This window comes from Venturia canescens, chromosome 8, assembly GCF_019457755.1.
Source record: "Venturia canescens isolate UGA chromosome 8, ASM1945775v1, whole genome shotgun sequence".
Lineage (NCBI taxonomy): Eukaryota > Metazoa > Arthropoda > Insecta > Hymenoptera > Ichneumonidae > Venturia > Venturia canescens.
The window spans coordinates 20,529,810-20,555,705 of NC_057428.1; the positions used below are offsets into that span (position 1 = coordinate 20,529,810).

General features: G+C 50.1%; 1 protein-coding gene across 6 annotated transcripts in view; it reads left to right on the forward strand.

The window, feature by feature from the left end:
* LOC122414553 (Down syndrome cell adhesion molecule-like protein Dscam2) overlaps window positions 1-25,896 on the forward strand; it is a 115,027-nt gene that overhangs the window by 7,180 nt on the left and 81,951 nt on the right. For 5 of the 6 annotated variants that reach the window (XM_043425932.1, XM_043425930.1, XM_043425931.1 and 2 more), the window contains exon 2: window positions 17,162-17,263. In XM_043425932.1, the coding sequence (XP_043281867.1) occupies window positions 17,200-17,263 (64 nt within the window). In that variant the 5' untranslated portion in view covers window positions 17,162-17,199. Of the gene's footprint in view, window positions 1-3,441; window positions 3,460-17,161; window positions 17,264-25,896 lie in introns of those variants that run through there. The other variant, XM_043425928.1, reaches the window with a different exon arrangement.

Genomic DNA, 25,896 nt, shown 5'->3' on the forward strand with positions numbered 1-25,896 from the left:
GCGAGGTTCGTCGTCGACAAGCTGCTCTTCGCTGCTGGTGCTGCACACACTTGTGACACGAACCGCCCTCTCGGTGCGAGTTTTCTCACCCCTCGTGTCTCTGCCAACTGCTTTTTCTCTAATCCATACACATGCACGTGCAGCTGTGCGATAGTGCATATGCTGCGGGTCTCTAAAGAATTTGATAAAACGAGGCGAAACGTAGAGTCTTGGCTGATTCCTCCCACCGATTCGTTTCGTCGCAATTACGCTCGACGACGATTCATCGAATTCGCTAAAATTATAAACAAGCTTCGAAAAAAATATTCCTTCCTTCGGGAGCTACGGTTTTTCCGAGATGCCACGAATTCTGAGGGTGCTTCGAGTCGATGAAAAAAGTCATCGTTAATCAACCAAAGTGTCATTTTCCTCTGGCTCCTCGAAGCTGGCGAAAGATTCATGAATACAAGCATTCCCAGAGGCCTTCGTCAGCATCTTCGTCCGTCGCGAGCTCGAACAATCGCATCAAAATTTCAATGCCCAGGCCCTTTTGTTGTAATTGCCCATTCTGTTAATTAATCGTAACACACAAAAGCTTTATTCTCCAATAGAAAATTCATCCTCGCATACATTTCGTATTAATAAACGAAGGATACAATATAATGGAAACGTCAAAAGAATGAGTCATTTGTTTCGCTCAGGACGAGAGAGGAGATGCGTGTACAATGCGAGTGGTCGATTCCACTCGCTCCTCCCCTCAAATAGCACACAACATTACATAAATGTTTGTATATAGAAAGAAGATGGCTCGTGCGGCTCGAGGATGTTTCCTTTTGAAATGAAGTAAATTCAGTCGACAGCCGGACCTTCTGAGCAGCCCCGAGGCTCGGCTTCTTCTCCCTGCACAACAAAAAGCTAAATAAATAGATGAGAAAGAAAAAACGAGAGATAAATTCATTTATAGTTATACGCGCGAGGGAGAAGCTGCAGTTTGATCCGCAACGTTCAACGGAACTTTCGTCTCCTTCGCTCCTCCGTATAGGTAAACCTCGTTGGTAGCGAGTCTCGCTCATTATCCGAGCACAATGAGCCGACCTCGTCCGGTATTGGCATTCCCTCTCGCAAATTCCAATATAATTTAATTGGAGAAGATTGAGGCTGCGGCTCGCTCGTTGCGTATAAACGCGGAGTGGGCGAGTCCGCGTTCTTGGTTCTCTGTGTGTATCTGTGCGTTTTTATGTGTACCTGGTCACGTGATCTCGGCGATAGGAATCGCGCAATAAGGGAGATATAAACTCGGCCTCCGAGGGATAAAGGGTTGTCTGGACTGCGTTTTCTACGTGTACGCGCGTGCGCGTGTGCGGAGAGAGACGAGGGAAGATAAAAATTGCGAAAATTCCTTTCCCCTGGCCGTTCGCGCTGCTGCGTCCTCCTCTCCGAACGCTTTTTTCCTCCGTTTTCTCCTTTTTATTACTTTTTTTTCGACTTTTTAATCGCTCGATGCATTTTTCACTCGCTCTTCGTGTACCAACGAGGATTATAAAAGCGAGGCATTTAACGGGAATGTATCGCGCGAGCGCGCCGCCGGGAGGGTCAGGAAATAATGGATTGGTCGCTGGATCGCGCGATCGCTGATTAATTTAATGAGGAAGAAACTAATTTGTTGTGGAAAATGGGGAAAAGTTGGAGGCTCGATGGCGAGTTACTCGAACGTTGAATTCACCGAGGAACTATCCGATCCCTGTAATTTCTACGTTATTTTCCGCACTGCCATCGGGCACGTTCGTACTGAAAATACAAACTTATTTATTTGAGTGTTTACCGAACTCGATTCGTTCTCGTTTTACTTGTTCGAACTCTCGTCATATTTACTCTGTCTTTTAGTACTTTGGAGTTTTAATGTAATGAGAGGGCAGGGTCGTTGATAGAATTTTAGTACTTCCCGAACGAGTTTGAACCTTCACGGCATAAATAACACGAGCAAATGCATCGAAATTCACTTCTTTTCTCTATATTTCGATAATTTTTCGCTAAATTACTCGAGCGCGGTTGCCCGGGCTCCTCGCACTCTCGCGCAACTCAATTTCCATTCGATCAACGGAAACGAGTACGAAAAATTGACGGTTAACGCTGTCTATGCGGAGAAAACTAGAAAACTAAAACGAGAGAACGGAAAAAAACAACAACAGGAAAAAATAATTTATGCATATTGGAACTGCGCTGTTGCGAGCGTTGAGCTACTCGCCGACCGTATTCGGTCGATAAAATCGTGGAATTTTCGTGCTCCGATTCGTAAATTGCGGTGAGTGTTTTGTTATTTTGTAAAATACGAAACGCGAGTAAAATGTGATTTTGAAAAAAGTGGCTTTCAGGGAATTGCGATGAGGCGATGACGTTTGCGAAGTGGGTGGCCCCGGGCAGGATTCGCGGTGCGGATTCGCTCGTCAAAGTTTTGGTCGATCGCGTTCGCGCCAGCTCGATAATGAAAAAGAAGAAAAGCGCGATCGGCGGAGCGACCGAGAGGAAAATATCGACGTCCGTCCGGGGCGTTGACGATCCGGAAATTCTTATTTCATTTCCGTCACGCCGCGTTGCGGGCTTCCCTCGTTTTATTGCCGGTCAGAGACGTTTATTGTGATCCAGCAGGTAGCACGTAGCGGCGATAGAGCCGAGCGAGCAGCCCGGTTTCCTCTCGGGCCTTTTCACCCCCAGGAAAAAAAAGAGCCCAATTGGAGGGAAACTCGGTAACCGACCCTCGGCCAAATCCCTCTAAATCACTCGGCTCCCATGCGAGCTCCCGAAGGAGCTTCCAAAACACATTCTTTAGCAGGCGCGGACTGTTGCTCCTCCGGAGCGCGGCAGTACGAACGTCCCTCGGTCTTAACTCGTCCTCGGGGATGTGCGGCGGATTTATTTATCTTTTTATACATCCGAGTCCGAGTCGAGACGCAGCCGAATTTCCAGGGCCGCAGGTGGCCGAGATTCCCCTCGGCGAATAACGAACAAGTTCCGATAAATCTCGTTCTCTCAATCGCGTTGTTTCTCGTGAAAGAAACAAACGCGATTGCACTCAGCGTGATTTCCACTAGTGGGCAAAAGAGATCGGGAGCCGAGTCGAGAGTTCCATCGAGCGCAGGCTCGCGCACACACGTACGCGAGCAGGAGGAGGGTGAATTAATGCGGAGGCGAAAGTCGGAGGCTCCCCATGAAAGTCAAATTTTTTCATTTAAGAAATGGCGCGCGTCCCAGCGGCTTGCGAGAACAAGGAAAAAGTAAATGGATTATAGAAGGAATAGTTGTTGCTCAAACGGGCGGATGCCCTCGCGAGACACAGGGGAGGGGATGAATTTTTTTATTTTTTCTTCCCAACATCGATGAAACATCAGCCAAGTCTCAAGCTCCTTTTCTACTTTCCCGGTGGTGGAATATCTCCGTCTGTTCAACTCTCTTGGACGCTCGGATGAGCAAACTGCCTTTGAGGTGAGTTAAAAGACCTCGTTTCTCTCCCTCTTCCTCCATCTGCCTCGCCCTCCTTTCCCGTATTATACGTAAACCGCCTTAATGCACCCTCGGTAGCGAGCCATTACACCGCCGCTTCTCCGCACACTATTTTTCGCCCCCGCCCCCGCCCCCCCCCCCCCCCCCATACACCGACACTTGAAGTCTTTCGACCAACACGAAAAAACATGCGGACGCTCACATGCGTTCGTGCTATACCCTCAGCAACGTAACGCGCTCTCAAGGCTCTCCGTTTCCCGAGATATTCACCTCGAGCGAGCGAGAGAGCAAAAGAGAACAAGAGAGAAAGGGCATGGCAACCCCAAGCTGCTGGGTGCTTGGCACGTTCTATGCGCCATTCAACTACCCCCTTAACGCATATTTACGCAGTATCGACCCTCCGGCACCAGGTGAAATTTAACGTCTCCCTCCCTCTCCTGCTTGCCCACTCCCAGCATTTATGCACGTGTGTGATACATTATTTTCGCGGGCATTAGCGCGGGGCTTGGGGCCTCGTCGCGCCATGTTTTTTCGTTCGCTTCGCAGCACTTTTTCGTTCGATTTTAATTCGCATTCTTGCGCGCTCGAGTGTCCTATTTTCCGCCAGTTTATTTATTTCTTCCTCTCTTTTTCCCTTCACTTTTTTGTTTCGTTACATCTTTTACGGAAGCTCGTCGGACGAATAATCGCGCATTCCCCGAATGCCTTCGTCGCGTTCTCGAGCTCGAGCACACTTTTGTATCGATCGAATTCCCGATTATGACCGGATATCGGCGCCTGCATTTCGGTTTTCATACTCCGCCGCCTTTTCTTCTTATTCGCTTGACGAAACGCGATGAATTATTGGATTTAGTGCGCGAATTCAGCGCCCGATTATCGAGAGCGAACGAAACAAATTGTCTCGGTGTATTACAACGAGTTTTCACTCGTTTATTCGCACATGTAATTCGAGAGCGTTGAAACAAACTCGAATATTCGACGGTCCGCGAGTAGTCCACCCAATATTCTCGGCTCTTAATGCTTCTTCGTGTGCTGTCGAAGCTCGCTCAGGACTCGACAAAATTGCACTTGACCGGATGCCAGCTCGAGGGCCCCCGCGCTCTCTCGTTTCATCGCGAAAAGCATTGCCCGTTGCAAATCTCGATTCCGGTAGCCAACTCCCCATCCGTCCCGGAAACCCTCGTCGCTCTCGATTGTACGAAACCGATAGACTCTGAAATTCACGAGCTTTTCTATAGACGAGTATAAAACAGACGTTGATTTTTTTCTCCCCTTAAACTAGTTCGACCGTTCTATGACTAGTCAAGTTTGCATTATTTCAAGTCTAAACTATTAATAAAATAAATAAACACTTGCATTGAGAATATTTTTATCACAAGAGTGTTGTAATAAAATCCTTTGAAAATATCATTTTACATTTTTATTGCACGAAAGAAAGTTAATAAAAAATAAATTTGACGAAGTCTCCGCGATTTCCGAATTTGCCCGAAGTTCGAACCGCTTCCGACACGTCAAAAACCAAAGTTTTTTCATCTTTTTGTAATGAAATATTTTTGCGATGTATGTACTACCGCTATAGGGTTAACGATATTGTAAGTTGGGTTTATTTAATTAGTGGCTTGAGAGGCACATTTCACAGGTTCAATTCTCACCGGTGGCGAATTTCTAAAAACAGCCGTACGATACAACTCATCGACAACTTTATATAAATGACGATGGCAATAAAAAGTATGAAAAACGCCGTGGCGGGAAAGCGAACACACAAATGGTACGGCATTCTTGTTTATTTTGCACAAATAATATTCACGAGATAAAAGATACAAATTTCAAATTATCAAATATATCAATCACAAATAAAGATCGCTCAATAAACCCCACGGGAATGTACAAAGTTATTATGTCGGAAAAATAATCGTTCGCCCTGCATACTGCCAATAGTCAATCGCGGTTAATTAAACATAATGGAATTGCTGGAGAGATACAACCTCAACACCGAACTCCGCTTGCGTCGCCCGAATATATATATGAGCCGATAGATATCCCTATAAAGGTGATCTTGTCGGACGAGAATCGCACGATCCTTCTCCTGTAAGATTCCAGGATGGCGATGGAAGCCGTAAAAAGTCCTGGGATTGCGCAGCCGATGTTTTCGGAGTAATTATGTGAGTGGCCAGTATCGTCCACTGATCGTCGAAGGTGTCACTCTTTCTCCCGTCGAGATATCGTGTGTCTGATCATTTACACGTCGATCTGACCGCTTTCGATGAGCGTGCGGGGCGAACTATTGACTCCCGAAAATCTACCTCGCCGTCACGTTGAACCGTCAGATAAGTGGGGATGAGAGAAAGACCCAGACTCGTTACATTTTCTTTCTCAAAAGCCCCGTGAGCTAATGTTTTCTTCAAAGAAACGGAATCTGTGATAAATTTTCTTGACGGTATAAACTTTTCCGAAGCTCGAACACCGTTAAATTTTTTAACAATTAATATTATTGCGAGTTCTTCCGTGTTAAAAACTCAAAAAATTGTGGATGAAATTATTCCAAATTTTGCCCCGCAAGAGGCTCCGGAATATGCTTCGCGTTATCAGGGGGGGAGCAGAAAGGAGTCGAAATGGTTGACGTCGATCGATGGATCGATGTGTAAAAATGTGAAAAGTTGGTAGAAAGTGAGAGAGCGAAGAGAGGAAGAAAGTGCGTTGGAACGTCAAAGTCGCGATCGACGCTGTGGGAGTTTAGTAGCGAAAGGTGAATTCCGTCCGACGCGCAGTAGCGAGTTACTCGTCGGTCAGACAAGCGTCCTCCGCTTGGCGATTTTGGGAAGAATTGGCATCGCTTCGGCCCCCTCCCCGGTCAGAGTTTGCTCGAGCTCGCGTTTGATCGAGTGCCGCTCCGAAGTATGAAGCTCGTCGCTGGGCCGGATAAACTTTTCTCCCCGGCGAGACTCTACTGCGCAAAATAATTTGATCAACATTTTGGTTTCCGGTGCGGAACGAGGTCGCATCAAATAATGCAGATGCTCGGACGATTAATCGGAGCACGCGTTAGCTCCGGTGAAGCTGAATTCTTGACTCTGAGACGCGGGGGGGGGGGGGCGCGGCTGGCTGCAGCAGTAGTGCGGGCAAACATTTGTCGGACGCAGTGGTAACTGACACGACGGCTTACTCCGAGCTCCGTTGCCGCTCCGTATACGCGGCGGTTCCACCCTCCAAGTCTGGCCGCTCTCGCACACCGAGGCCTTCGCTACGCGAATGCGTTTCGCATACGCGAGCGTGTGAGACACCGAGTTAATAGAGAGACGAAGAAGCAGAGAACGAGGCAGCCGCGCAGTGGCACTTGAGCGAATGCCAGTTTTCGGTGCGGCTGCTTAATTGCGGAAAGTGTTGGAATATTGCGGCGCGGATGGCTCGACGGCAGGAGAGGAAACGCGAAAGGGTCGCGGAGGGAGATGGACCGAGGGTTACGGCGAGGAGCGAGAATGAAAGAGAAAAAGAGCGGGGGAGTGACGGACGTAAAAAGGGCGAGAGCGCGGCGTGGCAGGTGAAATTTACACTGTCGACTGGGAGGCATGGAAAGGAAGAGAGAAGTAGAAATGGCGCGGAGGGGGTTGAAGAGGAGAATAGAAAAAAACGTTCGCTCGACGTTACGTTATTTTCACCGACATCAGCTCGACGCCGTGCTCCCATTTTTTTTCTCCTTATTCTCCTCTCTCTTCCTATTTTTCTTCTCCATATTCTTTTTGACGTTGTACTTGCCGGAGCTCCGTGCGCGCACGAGTCATACTACCGGTGAAAATGAAGGGAAAACGCTGCAGTAAAAGTGCGAACGAGCGTTGATAATTTTCGTCGTTTTTTCTCCCCCCGCGACCCTATTCCCACAATCTCTGTGGATTTTGAATTGATGTTTTTTCAGGGACCCTCGTTGCCGCGCGTCCCATTCGCTCACTCGCCGACTCATGACTTTTTCCCTCGTTCGTTTCCTCCCCCAGCTTATTTTTTCGGCTCAACTTTTTCCAATCTCCGCAATACGCTTTTCGCCTGCGTACGTGTTTTCTTCCTCGTTTTGTGACTCTCTGCTCCGTCATTTATACGCGAGAAAAGGGATGCTGCGCGAGGGCCCACGCAGCAGTTTCGAGCCGCGAGCCCCGATTTTCATTTTCGTTCGGCTCCTCCGGCCCCGAAATAATGCAACGCCACATCAAATCCGCGGGGTGCATAGTTGCTCGCGTTTACTCGAATCGTCCAAACTCACGATGAACGTTTTGCCCTCCTCCTATTTATGAGCGGGAAATTGAATTTTTCAGTTGTACGAGCTGCTTGCAAATCCCGCGAGAGTTTTTTTCGTGCTCCGCGCACGGTGCGAGCGCCGCTTTGAAAAATATTGTGGCCGAATGGAAGCCTCCCTCTCCTCGTCGACTCTCCGCCATACAAATTAAACATCCTGCCTCATTGATCCTGACGAAACTCAGTTTTCTCCGAGGCTCGGAGCTCCTCAACGAGCCAACTTTTCACTCTTTTTATTTATACACACCTCGATTGCCCCTTCATTTTCATGTAACTTTAATGACTCACTTTTATTACTGGTATCTCTCTCGAAAACCAATGCCTCGTCGAGTTGTCGGAGGAATAAAAAAAAGTAGTACGCGCACGTTTGATATTGAGAGGCAAGGAGCAGAGTCGTGCGAGGTCGCTGAGGGTCTTGCGAGCGGGGGCTCGAGGTTGCGATCCTCCGCGTTCGTACTCGGGCACTCCAATATCTAAGTAATAATTTTAATGAAATTCCTCACGGGGTGACGTCGCATAGAGCACGTACAATGGAATGGCGAGGATAGAAATAGAGAGAGAGCATGCTGAGAGTAGAGAATTCGTGCGCTCTACGAATTTCAATCTTCGACGAGTACGTCTCCAGCAGCCTATGCCTTGCAGCTTCACCGCTGAGCGACTAAAAGGAATAGACAAAGAAAAACTCGCGAGGCAACCATTGACGAGGGGCGGAGGCAGGGAGGAACGAAAGAAGTACAAAAATGAAAAGAAAAGAAAAAAGCAACGCGAGTGGAGGGAGAAATAAATATGTTGGGCGGATCGGTACGCGGAGAGGAAAATAAGAAGGTGAAAACTGAAAATGCGATACGATCCGGAGCAAGGAGTGATCGAGTTTCGCGCCGTTGCTCTCCTCTCGATTCTTTCTCCTCTTTTTACTATTATGAGGGCTTTTTTCCGACTTTTTCCATTCATCCCTTTTTCTCTTGCCACGATATCCGGGACTCGAACGTCACGATGATTTTTCTTGGCAAAACCCTTGCACATACTCGCATCGATCTCTCGCCACTCTTTTTATTCTCCCCATCATTCTTTTTCCTATATTTATAGGGATCGCGGCTCATTCCGTGAAATCGCTCCAGTCGCGCCTGCTCTTTTTTTCCTTTTCCACTCGCCAGTTCCTCAATATGCCTACACGCTCCCATTTCTTCGGTTCTCGCGATAGCGAGGAAGCATTCTCATGGGAGCGGAGCGTCGACGGCGCAGCAGCCAGCGGAGGGAGGCGCCGAGGGGAGGGAGAAAGTGAAAAAGAGAGCGGGAATGAGAAAACTCGTAAATATCGTACCTGCATCGTTTTACGAGGGAAACCGGTAGCGTTTCGATCGTACGTCCATTCCAATCGGCTCACCCCCCCCCCCCCTTCCATTATTCTTCAATCCCCTAAACCGTTCTTCCGAATTTACCCCCCCCCCCCCCCTCCTTCCCCCTTAACACACGCGTTCTCATCGAACCGGGCCCGATCCTTCGGATAAAGTAATTTCGGATTCGCGGCTCTCACAAATTTATTATTTTACGCGGCTCGAGGTCACACCCCTCGTATAATGGCCGAAAAGACCGGGAAGATACGTAAAACAACGAAAATGAGGAAAGCGGAAAAAATGGGGCGCAACGCTCCGACCGGCTCACTGGCGAGCGAGGGAACGTCCTCGGAAAAAAAAAACCTCTACAAATTATCAAGTTTTAATGAGTCGGGGGAAAAAACTAGCGGCGGGCATTGTCAAAGAACTTTCTTTACGAGGAAACACTCTTTTTGCCCATGCACCTTCTTATTATCATTCGTCAAAGTTTAAATTACTTTAAGGATACAGTTTCAAAATGGAGGACTAAATAAAAGTAAAGGATTGGCGCGAGGGACGAAATGCCTTTTTGCCACTTTTTGTTTCTCCTCCAAACTGCTCCACGATCCTTCGTTAGGACCTCCATGAAAAGATGGAGGAATGACTCTCCTCGGATGAGCCAGATAAACTCGGTTTTTCGTAACAATTAAAAACGGATTTTCACACTCGTTTGAGGAGGATTTTTCGGTTGCTATCGAAGCATCGTTTTCTGCGTCAGAGTTAATATAAAAATGGGGGAAAGTGTAGTCTGAAAGAAGATGAGGGGAGGGAGAGAGAGAGTGCTGGAAAAACGTGTTGTTTCTCGGTGAGAGCTCAATTTACCTCGTTTTTTTTTGGCTCTCGTTGAATTTCCATTCCATTGAGCGGGGCGAGGATTCGGAAAAGCTTTTAATTTCGAGTGCCGGAAGCACGAAATATTTTTCAATAAATGCCACTTGATAGAAGAGAGTGGTCGGATCTCTACTCGAGTTATTGAGAAAAAAAGAATGGAAACGAGGCAGAGAAAAAAGGGCAGAAGCTGCGAAGAAAGAAAAAGACGGCGCGGACGAGGCCGGCTATCTACAGCACGCTCCAGTTACGATCCTCTTGAGAAAAGTTTCGACCAAGCGCGTCTTTCCTCTCCCACCGCCGCGCACCGTATTCGAGTCTTGCTCCTCGAGATATTTCCACTTGTGGGTTTTGAGAGGCCGCCGCGCCGGAGAAGCAGCGCCGTTGAAACTGTGCCACAGAGCCGGGCTTCTCGGTGGCAAGTGCATTTCCAAAAGTCTCGCAGGGAGGGGGTTCGAGCTCAAAATCCCGGTGATGAGCGCCGTGAGCCGGATCTGCCGTTTCCTCGGATCGATCTCCGCTTTCGGGCTCCGATTTTTTCTATTATTTTTCACCTTCTCAGCCCCCGCTCGCGTTCGGAGGTGACAAAGCTTTTCGGATACAAACACGCGCGTTCTCGAATATCGAATATCGAACGCCCTGCTTTTCCGGGTCGTTTGATCGTGGCGAGCCACAAAATAATATCCGTTTCAACGAGGGCAGCCTGCGTGCGATCCCGAAAGGGGCTCCGGCTCCGGGCACCGGGGAATCTGGCATCGATTTCGGAGAGGATTTTTCCACCGCCTCATCGATACGCTTCGCTGACGAAAAATCATGGCAATTTCCCCTTTCGCCGGTGCGATCGTCGGAGCGTATTCATCGGAAAGAGCTCGCCGCTTTTCCGGATCGCCCGGAAACGCGTGTCGTCCATGCAACGTCCGCTTTCAAGGTTCCTGCTCTCAGATTTCCCTGCGCTCGCTCAAGCTCCTCGAGGCAAGACAGACGTGCACTAATTTCGAAAGTGGCGATGGCTGAGCTCCGCAGGGGGGGCGATCGCCCTCTTTTCAGTCGCCGGTAAGCTCTCCGGATATAAAAGTGTTGAGGATTCCACTCGCTCAGCGCACTTCGAGTTTTCTCGCTCCCTGAATAGGCCGAGTGAGACTGCGGCGGAACACACGGGGCGGGAGAAGCCCTCGTTCTCCGAGAGCTCCGGAAAACCTCTAGTGAAAACGCGACGAGGAGGCAAAAGCGTAGAAAACAGCCGGGAGGACGAGGACCGCGTGCGAAAAAGGAGAGAAAGCGCCCGCGCGCGCACGCCTGAATAGAACCGCTAAAGAGAAAGTTAGGCGAGCGCGGGGCAGGACGAAGAGGGTGTTTAAAAAAATATAAGGGGCCTGGTGGCAGACGAGGCGGAACGAGAGGATCGCTCCCGCTCGTGCGGGAGGAGCGGGGAGCTGGCGAGGGTTTGGCTCTTTAGCCGGGATCGAAAGCGAGTGAAGAGCCGCGCATTTTTATATTTCCCTTCCCCCCGGAGCGCCCGGCACTCCGGACATTTTTTCACTTTCGAATCTTCAACTCTGTTCTCGAAGCCGGCGGCGAGCCTGACGCACCAGTTTTCGACACGTCGCTTCTTCGCATTCTCTCCGATAAACAGTGTGTAAGCATTCGAAACTTTTTCATCTTCCCCTCGCTCCTCCTTCGTAGCTCGAGAAGTCTCGCGGGCTTTGATTACCGAGCGAAAATCTCCGTGGCGCGATAAAAAAATGTGCCGGTGCAGCACAAACCTCTCCGACGGAGCACGCTCCCTTGAGATTTCAGACTCGAGACTCCTGCTCGGCTGTTTCAGCATTTTTTAATTTCTCCCTCCCTCCCTGTTTGTTTTTTCTGCTGAATTAACGAAATTCAATGGCCAGCGTTTCACGCTGACCCGCGGTTCAACCAGCGGAAATTTCAGATTCGACGATGAAGGAGAATCGATATCCCGCCACCGCGCGGAAGAAGCAACATTATCATTCATCGTTGAGCGAAGAATGAATATTGGCAAGAATCTCGTTCGATACGGTCAGATAGAAATTGCCGTTGCGAGGGTGCATGTTCCCCCCCCCCCCCCCCCCCCGATAAATATCGATCGATCTATCAATATCGGCATTTTAATCTTGTTCGAGAGAAAAAAAGCCCGGGGAAAAGTGCGAGAGAGGGAGAAGTTGGAGGAAGAATGATTGATGAGGCAGATGGGACTTTCTCTGGGGTGGCTTCGACGGTCGCGCGGCACCCCTTCCTCTCGCCCTCTCTTTTTCTCATTCACTCTCCCTCTCGCGTTCCTCGAGTGCGGTTGAGGCGTCGTCGTTCTCTCTCCTGGACTCGTCGTTTTACCTGAAAACGTTTCTATACATTTTCTCCTCCCTTCGCGAGTCTCTGACTATCCGATATTCTGTTCTGGCTTCCACCCTAGCTTTTTCTCCTTTTTCTCTCTCGTGCTTCTTTCCTCTTTATTTTTATCTTTCTTCGGAACGTCGCTGCACAGCCGGGAGCGTGCGAGCATCGGATCGGCGTGTGTTTGGAGTCTTTCAGCTGATCCCGGAGCCTCTTTCCCATGGTTGGAAGTTGCTCGGCGCGAGCGCGGCTTGTCAACTGTCTGGAAAAATGATCAATCGAAATGGCTCCGGGGCCACAACGGGTTCTATCTTCCCCCTTCAGGCTCGCTTTCTCGCGTTACGTTTTTTTCGAATAAAAAATAATGACGGGGAAGAAAGAGAGCTCCGGATAAATCGAGCCCGTCGGCGCGCGAGCCTCGCGCCGTTAAGTTTTCCGGGAAAAGGCGCGTAAAGCGAAAAATCCACCGATTGAATATTCATCGCGAGGGCCTGCGCAAATGTTGGCTCGCGAGTTCCCGCGGCTTCGCGGCATCAGTTTGGCCCACATTTTCATCGTCTTCGTCCTCAGCCCCTCGCGGACCTGTCAAACGCATACGCTCTCGACCGCGCGCCCCGCAGCACGCCCTACGAAACTCGAAGCCGGAGCGAAATATTTTTCGAATTTAAGCTTTTTCGTAAAAGCGATTGAAACGACGACGATGCGGATCGGGATGGAGAGCGAGCGAGAGAGGATGCTGGAGATTGTGGTGCATCGGGTGCAGATTCCGCAGTCGGTGAGCCCCTCCGCCGCCATGCGAGCAGCTCGGATCGATCCTACGATTATACTACCCCCTTCTGCCACCCCTTTCGCGATAGTCTCGTCGCGGGAGGCTCTGCAGGAGGGAAACGAGCGGGGGGCGCGCGGAGACGAGGAGCAAGTACTCTCAATATCCATCTCTCTTTCGCCCAGTTGAAAAACCGATGCGCGCATACACGCCCGCACACACTCACACTAATTCATGTGCCCATCGCGCACCAGAGTCTATACATTTACGTGGAAAGGTCCTTTGGTACGTGTGTACGCCGGAGGAACACGCCGGGCTCGCTTCATTACAAAGCACTCAGCTAAAACGATCGTCTGGCCCAGAAATAGCTCTCAGTTGTTCGACGCTCACTCAGCGAGCAGCCTGCAATCACTTTTCCCATCTTTGTCCACATATTTATTCGTATCTGTGCTTATGGAGGCTTCTCGTCAATACAGGTCGCCCGAAAAACTCAAATTTTTGAGGCTCCGGCCTTGGGAATCGTCAGCATCCCTCTTCGTCCCTCGCCTCCCTCCCCCAGGAGTCTCCGAGCTCGAACATCACTTCGCCGATCGTGGAGGATGAACTCGAGCCGTCGGTGCACCAGCCTGCGGCGATCGAACCAACTCCCGGCTCGAAAGCTCCCTCTCACTCCCTTAAATCCATTCTCCCCTCCGGCAAATCGATAACTATAGCAACCCGCGCTCACCTCCCAAAACCCATTAACCGTGAATATTCGATATATTTTCATATCAGCTTTGGCCCCGACGCGGCGCCGCGCGGAGCCTGCGAGCTCGTGTCACCGAGAAAAATTCACTTTGCCACTCGCTCGAGACGCGGGAGTTTCTTTAACGGGCTGCTCCTCTTCGGAGTCAATTTCCTTCGACGCCTCGCATAGTCAGCTCGCAAGTGCCGTCGATAAGGATTGTCTCGATTCGAAAAAGTCGTCGGCGGCGGTTAATTGCCGATCGAATCCAGCGAGTGACATTCGTCACGAGGATTTTCGCGTATGCTCGGCATTCATCATCCTTCTGCGAGATTCCCCCGCGCACGAGATTATGCGAAAAAAGTAATTGAACATACGTGACTGGGAAGCTCCGGAGCGAATCAAGCGGTTTCACGCTCCAGATTCCTCGCGGAGGTTCTTTGAGTCTCCGCCAAAATAAGGGATAGAAAACGATGACGACGCCCGGGCCAGACCGTTGGACGACGCACCCCCGCGCGGCTTTCGCTTCCTTACTTCGCCAGTTAGTTTCAAATTTCTTTTCAATAGCACCGCACCGGCTAGTTAGCGGGGAGAAAACTCCAGTGAAAATGGAAGCCGAGGAACGGGGAACAATTTTCCCGGAATCGGGGAAAATTGACCCGGTGAACGCGATCAAATGCAAAATGCGACTCTCGCTCGACGAAATAACCGATCGATCCGGGCCGCTCCGGCTGCAGAGGCAACCAGAGCTATTTCACACGGCGAAATCCTCCGGAGAAATGTCGCTCCAATCATTCCAACTTTGATTAAAGTTCGAACAAAATAACACCGTAATTTGTTCGCGACCGGGACAAAAGCTGCTGGTGGAATCGAACCGCCGGACCCGTGTGAGCGCGCGTCGAAGGCAATCCGCTCGGAAAATTTGTCTAATTGATTTTTTTCACTCTTTCCTAGTAATCCGAAGGGAGCGAGAGAGAGTTCGGTTGTCCGGGTGGGAGAGGGCGCTGAAAGGAGAACTCGCGTTTAGCCCTGTGTGCTGTATTTGCCGCGGCATATTATATTGCGCGGTCAAAGGGGTGCGTACAAAAGAGATCGAGGACAAAGCGAGCCGCTCCATTTTCCGACACAAGTCACACGGAAAATTTGTTCCAACGATCAAACAAAAGCCGCGTTCGTACATCTTCCCGGCATAATCGACTCGCAAATTTTCATCAAAACGGGCGCTTTCTGCGCTGGACTTTGTGTCGGGGTCCTGGGATCTGCGGGGCACTTTATATTTTCTTCAAACAAGATCGTTTCCCCAAGAAAAAATCCCTCCATCGCGGAAGCTTTCGTTGATTCTCGAGAGCGTTAAACGAGCAAGTTTAATTTCGCGGAAGGCTTCCCGTGCCAAAATTTTTCAGGGTATCCCAACTCCGAGTCAAATCCCGATTGGGATTTATTGGGGAGTCCCCAGCCAGCAAGAAGGGAATCCTCGTTCGATTTCTCATACTTTCTGAATCGTTCCCAGTTTAGTTTTAAATAAGAAAACATTGATTTACAATTTAAAGTGCTCGGATTTCGTCACGACAAAACTATTAACCTTTTTGGAACACACACAAATTGTATTTAATTAAAAGGATTGTTCCGACCGATATAATATTTGGTACAAAATCCTGTTCACTAAAGAGTATTCCCGCCAGATTCCCGACAGTTTCCGAATCGTATACTGAATAATTTTCAGCAAAAAAACTTTGGTTTCAATAATTGTTAATATCCAGATTTCGGCATTAACCCTCTCGGACCGTATGTTGCTTCTACGCAACACGCGCTTCCAGACCCAATAAAACTGCATCGGTCAGTAAGGTCGGGGTTCTAACTGCCTATTTCCATCAAGCAAGGTTAGATTGCATCTTAGATACTCCTAAACCAAGAGATAAACTGCTTTAACTTATCGAAATATCAATATGAAGTCGGCGTTTCATGTTGAGTTGGCGTTGTGTGAAAAGGTGCTTTAGTTATCGCAAAAGAAAAGTGGGTATACATTTTTTTTTCGTACTCCAAACGTTATTTCCTTTCAAAGGGAAGCTAATATGATGTATTTAAGGTATTCGGTGCTAGATTCATTCGTAATTTTTCCTGATTGAAAACCGAAATGTCACAATGGATTCGGAAACTAGAAAGTATTTTGAGAGAAAATTATGAAGGGAATCATTTTCCGTCAACGCGAAATAGGTCTCGGTCTGAGAGGGTTAAAAATATGTTTTTAACTTTTCTACGAGACATAAACGGTAAATATAGTTTTATTTACAAACAGACCTACTACTGACGATTTTCACGATTCATTATTCTCAGCTTCAAGTAATAAATTGTAATGTTTGAATTTTAGCTCGATGAAGTATAATAACTTTTTTCTAAAGACAAATGTAGTACAGGTCAATGGTTTTAAAAAATCATTCCCGGATACCGACGGGAGCCGAAAATGACATGCAGGCATTCTAATATATGCTATGGCGTGTATGCTAATTAGTAACTCATCGAGGCATCGAGCGTTGGTGTTTAACCATATCGGCGGTCAGGCCAAATATTGGCTCGGGCATAAGCGGATATTCGGCGAGTTTTTAATCCGTTCTAATTGCTCAACGTCGCTTATGATTCGAGGGAGTAAAAATCAATAATTCGTGCGGGAGGTTGACTTCGAGGGAGCTAATTGCAGTTTACGTTTCTACGAAACAGTCGGCTCGGGGTTGACACTGCCAATTATTGGAGCGAGCTTTGGCGAAGCTCGCGGTAGAGCAGCGCGTCTGCGCGAAAGCCTTTCCGGAGAGCGATAAATTCGGGGAACTCGTTGCGCGATGTGCGTTCCACTACGTTTCTACGGCGGATGCTCCGCCGCAGACTTTGATCGAGCGAGCGAATTTCCACTAAAGTAGAGAGACGAGCACGCGGGGCATGCCGCGAGGGAGAGCGAGCCGGAGCATAAAAAGGTATCATCGATACGCGCCCGCGAGCACGGAGAGGGACGCGAAGGGACTTGGGAGGCGAGCGGAAGAGCGAAAACTGAAGGAGAAATGTAGTCGGTGGCGGTTTGTAAGAGTCGCGAGGAGGCCTGGTGAGACGAGCATCGGCACTGTTCGAGGCTCCGCGTACCGCGGGCATTCTGCCAAATGTCCGAGGCGCACTCGAGCCAGGATAAGGAGAGCACGGTTCGCTCTCTTCCCTCGTCCCTCCCTCGTAGTCTGCAGGTTTCCCTGGTGGTTTCTGGCTTCTGCAGGATGCCTCGCCACACCGGTGTATGATCTCTCGTCCCTGTTAACCAGCTCGTAGGATCGATGGGTATGTGTACGGTTTGATTGATTGGCTACGCTTGTATTGTTTCAGGAGGAAGCTGAATCGACGTAACGGTCCAGTAGGCCAGGATGGCGGCCAGTTCGCTGCTCCTCAGAGCCGTCCTCCTCTTCGGCGTCCTCATCCTCGTTCACGGTGAGTCCATTGACGAGTTATATTGTGCATTGAGATGGCTCGTGCTGCGGCTGTATATATAAAAATATTGATTAAAAGGGTGGAGGTCATTGGGCTGGTCGCGCTACGATTCGCCGGGAGCGTGTATTATTTATCGATGATCCGTTGATCGACGCACTTTACGAAAAAGATATTTGACAGATTGTGCTTCATGGAGGAATTATGCTCTCGATTTATCCTACGAATTCATTCGACTCTCGCAACTCCGGGCCCGTTTATATACAGATAATAAATTGGTTGTATGGAACCGAGGAATAAGAGACTGCGGAGTTTCCTCGAGTGAATGAGAAAAGAAGGAAAGTGGCTGGAGGCTGGAGGAAGAGAAAAGCAGCCGCGAGTTCGCTCGCTCGGTCCACTGGTGGATCATCAAGTATTTTCCTTGGCTATTTGCTCGTGCTTTTCTCCCCTTTTATCGTTTCCTCGAGCAGCTGCTTACCGAGGACGGGGGCTCCGTGGGTACGGGAGCCGCTGGCGAGCGCGCGCGTGCCATTTACCCAAGTTTAGCTACAAACTCCGTTTGCTTACACTGAAACCATCTGGGCAATCTTTTCCCGTTTTATTTCCGACTCTTTTCTTACCTCTTTTTCTTCTTTTATTTTCTTTCCTTCTCGCACCTCCGCACCCGCTCCGTAACTCACACAAAAAGCCTGCAAAATCGGCGAGCGCTGCTTCTGGGCTTGAAAAGTGACGGCGAAAAAAAGCTCCCATAACTTCAACACTTCGCGACTCTCCTCTCGCCTCGATCTCCGTCGAGCTTAGCAGTCAAACTCCTCAGCGAAATGGAGCGTTTATTTACCTCTCGTACAAGCCTCAACTCCAATCACGTACATACTCCGGAGCTCGAGTCCAATGGGACAACTGGAAAAATCCATCGTACTCGTCCCCCAGCGTGCCTCTGTATATAAACGCAACAAACTTCTCTTTCCTTCCTAACGAGATAGATATTTCACACTCCATTTGTTCTCCTCCTCCCCCCGTAAGATTCCTCGCTCCCCATAGAACTGCAGGCTCTCCGCAAACTCGCCCATTTCATTAGCCGCGCTGCGAGAGCAACGCCGGGACCGTTTCGAGGGGGCAAAACGATGTGAGAAAATAAATAACCGCGTGCGAGTTGAACGTACTCCCGGAAACGTATATTTACACCCAAGTTGAGTTTGAGATCAAGACAAAACGAGGGTGCGAGGGAGAGAGAGAGAGAGAGAGAGAGAAATGGAGTTGTTGAAAGTTGCAGCAGCGCCGGCTCGTAACTCGCTTTCAGAGCCGGCGAGCACATTCGGCGGAGTAAAAGTGGGTGAAGAAGCTCGGTGTGCTTCGGTGCACGTGGATGTTCCTGGCGAATGTACGCGACTCGGCGGAGGGCTGTGCGCGCGGTAGTTTCTTAAAGATGCTAAAAGGGATGCGGGGAGCGAGGGCGGCGAACTTGGCCGGGGCGAGGGGAGGGAACAGCGGGATGAAAAGCGAGTTGAGAGTGGTGCGGCGGCGGTGGCGAGGACGCTCACTTGTTGCGCGGAAAGGCGAACCACCCGGAGACGGAGAATCTCCGCGGACTTTTGTCGGGAGAGGGGCCAGGGAAGGAGTCGAATGAAAAAGGGATTTTTCAGCGGGGATGAAAGTTGGAATTGCTGAAATCCGGACTGGAAGAACGGGAGCGGAGCCCGCTCGCCGATGGCTCAGCGAGTTGATGCGGCATCGAGGAAAACTGCCGGCCTAAAAACACTGGAAAATAGACTGCTTGCCGAGGCGTGCGATCCAAAAGGAGCAAGTTGTAAGCGAATGAAGAATGGGGAAGAAGATGAAAAAGGAAAAGTCCTTGGGCGAGGGAGTTTACGAGAAGCAGTAGCCGCTCCAGCCAATCGAATTGATTCTCTTTTACGATCGCGCGAACGTTTTCTCCCTTCGTGTTAACGCGCGCGCGCGTATGTGTGTGTGCGTGTGTGTGTGTGTGTGTGTGTGTACCGACGGCATGATATATCCAGCGCTATAACCCTTTAGCCACTCACCCTTTTCTCATTCCGTAACTCAACGGTTTTCCTTCCTCTCTCTCTCTCTCTCTTTTCCGTCCCTCGAATCGTTCCTTTGCTCCCTTTATTTCGCGCTCGGCGCTCCAACGCTTTTTTCGCGCTCGGCGCTCCCTCACCGGGCGCGTGGCTTTTTCCATCTTCGACTCTTGGCTCGACTGCTCTTTGCCGTTATTTATTTACCTCCCGGAGGAACGGAGAGAGAAAGGGTGCACACACGCTCGCAAACATTCGCACGAACGTACGCGTACACCTATCGATTTATCCTCGATACAATCCGTGCACGCTTCGACGCTCCTCGACTCACTCTGCTCTCACAGCCGTTTTTTATCTCCCTGCTTTCTGCTTCATTTCTCCATTTTTCTTGCCCCTCCGGCTCGCGCGCGCTTCCTTTTTCTCTCCGGTCTGCTAAACTCGTCGCTTTTTCTGCGGATTTCCCTCGCCCCGGAGGCCACGACCTTCGCACCTCCCGTTTTCACGTACTTTCTTACCTTTTGCAGCCCCGCGCTTCCGCTCCCTCGATTCCAATCGCGCTCTGTCCACTTAACCGTTGGTTTTCCCGTTGGGAAAACTCATCCCGACTGGATTGTCCAGGGACGCGAGGATGAGAGAAAGAGCTTTGTTCCCTGCCATCTTTCGAGCCACCGCTCGATCGCCGCGTCAACGATGATCCCGAAAATGTATAAAAACAAATGATATTCGCGTCGGTGAAAAAGTTTGCGACGCATTTCGGCCGGAGCGCCGCTCGCCCGCGCTCCGGCATCCGTGTGCAGATTGTTAACGCGCTTCGTTAAACACAAAACCCCGCAAAAGGGACCTCATGCATTAATGCAAGCGGGCCGGGGAAGGCGAGAGGGAAAATGTCAGGATGAAAAGAGGGCACATCGAGGGTGCACGGGGTTGGGAAGCTCTCTCTCTCTCTCTCTCTCCCTCCCTCTCGCCTCGCATGGCAATGAGCGCGAGAGCCAGAGGAACATACGCGGCTATTCCAAATTAGGGCGACCCGGGGCTGCGCGCGTCTGCGTCACAAACCCTCTCGCCGCCAGAAATCTGTCGTGTGCTGCTAACTCCTGGTCGCTCGCCGTCCTTCGCCCTCGCTCCGTCTCTTTCTCTCTTTATGCCACATTATTGATTTCGAGATTATCGCTGCTGGCCTCTCTGTGTGCTCCACATATTTAACAGGGATATTGTGTCCAGGCGATAGATGGCACATCCATCCTCCCCGATATACGTGTTCCTGGCCAGCTCCATAAATCCCCGCGGTTGTAGGGACGCGTCTCTCGACCAACGCTTATTCCCTCATCCCGTAACTGCTCCGATCATTATCCGAAAAACGATTGAGTGCTTTATCGGCTCCGGAGGATGATCTCTCTCTCCGATCCTGCTGCGAGCTTATCTCGGTTTTCTCCGTCACATTCCCGGCAGCGCCGTATTCTCCTGCGAGGCTTCCGGGGTCGTCGATCGCGAGCGGGCTCTCTCGAGCCGCGGATAATAGTCGCGGATGAGGCGTGATCGACGAGCCTTATTTTTAAACGCGATCGATTCTTCCGCGTCCTCCTTCCGGTCGAGCCGAGCTCGAGTTCGTCGCTGCAAGTTCGATCAGGGCGTCGAGTCTCGCAGGGATTTTCGTTCTTATCGTGCCCCTCGAAAGTGCCGTATTGCTTTCGAGCGGTAAACCTCGAGCGCAACTGTATACGCGCTGCGCGTTAAGATAAATACATAAAAGCCGACGGTGTGTTATATACGGGCTCGAGGAATCCGGGAGCGTCCTCCTGGGAGTCCCGATAAAAATGAGGCCGCAACGACGAAGAATACTGCGATAGCGCGCTCGTTCGAACGATGCGTGACTTGGGAAACATTCCCTCGAACCCCGGAACGCTAAAGAAAGTTGTAAACGCGAGTGTGCGGAGGACCGAGAGCGAGAGGAAAACAGCGAGCTTAAGGAACCCCTCGGACCGTTCGAGGGAACAGGCTCCGACACCTGACCCGACCGGACCGAGGAAAATTCTCTAATGCTGTACACACACGTACTCGAAATGCTCGATGAGCGGGCGAAAGCCGTTTTTCCCACGTGCACCACCGATCTCGCACTTGCTCAGTTTCTCCGGCTTCCTTCTCGCACAAGCTTCGCCGGCCAATTCCCTGGGAGCCGAGCGACCACGCGTTTACTCCTCCTCCTCAAACCGCGCATACGAGCGCACTCCCATAAACGTCTTAGCTCTGCGAAACATACTCGAGGCCATAAAAGTACTTGAGGGGGAAGAAAAGCTTTTGGGGGAATGGGAATCGGAGTGAGAAAACTCGACGCCAGGATAAATATATTATTTGGAAAGTCCTCGGCGACGTTTCAACCCCGTCGAGTTAAATCTTTTGATCCTGGCCCACGCTGCATCATCGTTTCAGCCCTCGTTCATGTATTTACGAATAAAAGAAGAGGGAAGCTGTTAAGATCTCTCTCTCTTAATCTCCCGCTGTCGTTGAACGAATGCATTTGACCCTCGCGGATTTTGTCTTTCTCTAACGAGATAATTTTTCATGTGGCGACAAATGCGACTTTTCTTCGTTTACGGAGGAACATTTTTTAACGAGATTCCCTGTCCCGTCATACACTTTTTGTGTATGACGGGACCAACCGTCGATACCAACTTGCCTCTGCCCATCGCCATTTCCCTTTCCCTTGCTCCGCAACACTATTTCTTTTTCATCAAGCTTTTTCTATATCCTTTGAATGCACAAACGGAATAAACACAATCGCGGGCGCATCGACCTCTCGCTCCCGCGTCGTCCCTTGTGCGACGACGATATCGCTCCACGGTGCACTCGACTCTCTGACGAAGGTTTCTACAATCCTTTGAGATGGAAATTTCGAGTACTCTCGATCCAGGAACAAAAAAAAACACCTACAGGGAGGACAAAAAGAATTGAAAAACGGAATAACGAGCTCTCGCGATCGAAGCGAAGGGGCGGGGGGCAAAGTCACTGGATTCTCTCCCTGGCGCTCCTGCGAAGCTTTTCCATCGTCGTTCGCCTACGATTACGAATCTCAACTTTATGAAAAAGTTCGTCAGACGATTTCGCCGATCCCGGGTTCATTTCCCCATTGTGATTTGTCCCCATCGAGGAAAGTGAATGTTGAGAGAAACGCTGGCGAGCAGCGAGTTTTGAAGGAAGAAAAAAGACGAAACATTCGTATAACGATTCTTGAAGTAAATCGATGAAATAAGAATCGCATCGCTTATTAATCGTGATGGGAAAAGGTCAGAAATTTTCTTCGCAGAAGCCCTTAGGAAATAGCCAACAACGCAACCATTATTTTCATCGCTCCTTTTTTCTCGTTTCTCTTTTATTTTTCATTCGCGTATAGCTATTTATAATTGGCGTAGTTAATAATTACGAGGAAAAGCTCAGAAAATGCGTGGCGCTCTCGGCGCCCCGGGGAGCGACGCCGAGCCGCCCCACTGTGTGTGTGTGTGGGTGTTTTTTTTTTATTTCTTTCCTTCGGGACGTTTTTCTCCCTGAGGTTCTCGTGAAAAACCTTAATTAACCCTGGTACACGTAGAGTTGAAAGAAAATACGAAAAAATGAAGGAAAGAAAGGAAAATATGGAATGAAAAAATTCGTGCCTTAACGACGACGACGACGGGGAATCGGTCGAGAGCGCAGCGGTCGCGGCTGCTCCCTCTCCCGGCGACGACGACAACCATCAACCGCATTTTCCACCCCTACAAATAATAACGCACGTGCGCACAAATACGTGCCGACGAACCCACTAATTGCGCGTGTCGTACAAATCTGGCGATTTAAAACATAATTAAACGGTTTGAAAACAGGAAAATCTCGCGCGCACGCGTGCGCGGGATTTTCAACGTCGGCGAAAGTGGAGTAATAAGTAGCCAGTAAAAAAGGACGAGAAAAATTGAAATTCGCGAAAGCCTCAACGGGGGGGTGCGGAGGGGAGGAAAAAGACGAGAAAATTCACGAACGTAAATATAAAGCGCGCGCGCGTGCGCGGTGCAATGTCCCATGTTGCGAGACTTTTGACCTCGTCGCGGATCCGCGCATGAAATGCTAATGACTCAACGAGTGCGCTCGGTCACGTTCAGCTTTTAATGAACTCTCGTCTTTGCCAAAAACGTTTGCATCCCTTCGCGTTCGTGCACGCGTTTATCCCTATCACTCTCGTCATCTTTCACTGCATTCCGCGAGCGGAGCCTGCATTATCTCGATAACCACGCAGCTCGTCCAATTACCGGCATCGCGGTAATTGACGAAGTAGACGAATTTCGAAACACTGAGAAACGTCGGATGGACTCGCGAGCTCGTTCGAGCTCCAGCCGCTCCCGCGTCCGATACTGATCACTCTCCGCTCGAGAGAAAGTATCGCGACGAGGCGCGAAACGACGTTCGAACCTTTCGAATGGAAACTGCCCTCCGTACGACGTCCAATTTCGTCGTTCGCCTGCGCCAAGAGTTCGTTGTACTGTCAAATTTTAAATAAACAGTCCAGCTTCTGAAAGTCGTGAATTTTCGAAAAGTTTTGCAAGGTTCACACTGCGGCGAAACGTTCACACTGAAAAGTTGAATAATTTGGGGCAAAAGGAACAACATTTTGGGGCAAATGGTAGTAATACACGGTCGGATGAGTCGGGGCTCGCATTCTTGTCGAATCCATTGGTGATAAGGCCGCAAAGCTCGCCGGCTTATCTCTCCGTTGTCACGCTCGTTTTCCCTCCCGCAGTTTCTCTATTGCGAGAATCCAGGCCGGGTATTCAAGCGGAATTGAGGGAACGAGGGGAAAGAGAAAAATGGAGAGAAGAGCGGAGGGCAAAAGTTTGGTCAGCGCACACGGTGGTAACGTTCCGGGTGTTAAAGCCGCGGGAGGAGTGTACATAATTGGGCCGAGAGGTGGCACGACGCTCTCTCGAAAAGGGGGTGGAAAAGCGATGAAACAATTGGCAAATTGGCGAGCCCGTGGGGTTCGCGGGGACGTTGTTTCACGCGAATATTTTTGCCTCCGTCGATCGTCGGACGCGGGAATAAGTGAAAAAAGGTTTTTCCATGCCCAGGCCGCGGCTCGTTTCCGCGAGGCTCGCATTTTCCCCGGCTCGATTCGCGCGCTCCGTCAATCCGCCTTCTCAACGAGAGCGATCTCCCGTGACAAATAATGTTTCAAAGTTGGCGACGCAAACTATGAACTTTGGGAGTATAGATTTGAGGAAAACTCTTCGGAGCTCGATGCCGCGACGGCACTGCCAACTCCGGACTCAATTAGCGAGTTCTCCAGGGCATCGCTGCGTCGCGGGTCCTCTGCTGCTTCTTTAACTTCGCAACTCGTTGTCTCCGGTTTCTCCCCCCATGGAATTTTCAGTCCCCTCCTCCGACTCACCCGCGGTCCTGGAAGTCGCACCGGCTTCCACGAGGAACTTCACGCTCGATCGAAACCTCAAGAATCGTTGCTCGGAACGGAGCTCGCAGGGAAAAACGACGTTTGCCAAGGAAACGTTGGAATTTCCAGGACTGGGGAACGCCATCCATTGTCCCTCTCCTCATCCCACGTTTTTGTCGCGGAATCGGTTATCTTATCGAACGCGGGGGGTTAATCCCATTGTAACGTGGCATTGTATTGCTCCTCCGGGGCTGCAAGACAGAGCGAGAACGCGAGCAACGAGGTTCTGGAGAATGTCTGGGAAATATGTCGGCCGACGAAGACAGAGATAGAAGCGAGTGAAAAAAGTCTTGTCCTCGGTTTTGCTGACTCTGACGAGAATAGTGTGCTCGAGAGGGAGCGGGTGGGATGAAGAGACGGCGCGGATGCTAAAGCAGGGAGGAGAAACGTGTTGAAAACAAGAGTGAGGCTTACGAGAGGGACAAAAAGAGAGAAAGAGAGGCCCGAGGAGGAAGAAAGAAGGAGCGAAAGGAGAGAGGGTTGAATTCCCGGAAGAATGCTACGACAAAAAAGAGGGTGATTAGGCTCGCGGTGGAAGAGGAGGAGAGTAGAAAAAGTGAAAGAGAGATATCCAGCGAACGAACCTCGCCCTTGTATGAAACGAGTCGATAATTAACAGGTTGAGACTCCGGGTCGCTGAGCTCTCCGGGCACTCTTCTGCCTTTTTTCCCCCTTTTTTCATCCCCCGGTGCACTTTCTCCCTCGCGCCACTCGCTCTTGGCCCTCGAAGATCACGTAGCTCGGGGAGAGGCCGGAGGAAAAGGAGAGAAGAGCGAGCGAGCGAGCGAGCGCGCTCCGGGTTTTCTGGCTGGAGGAAACTCAAGCTGGAAAACTCGCGGCTCGTGGTTTTAAGTTTACCGCGCGCGGTAACGAGGAAACTTGGTTTTTTTTTTCACACAGTGCTGCTGCTCCCCGCGAAAGTTCGCTCGGCTCGGAGAGCATCGCGCGATTGTCAAATCCGAATGCGCGTTATTCCAATTCTAACAATGAAACACGATATTCCGCAAAATTTCGATATGAAGCTCCGATCAATGCGTCGGTGAACTTTTCGACGCGAGTCCATTCGCATCGATATTTAAATCTTCCTCGCCGACTTTGGATCGAGTCTGAGAGGCGACGAGTCCCCGAGC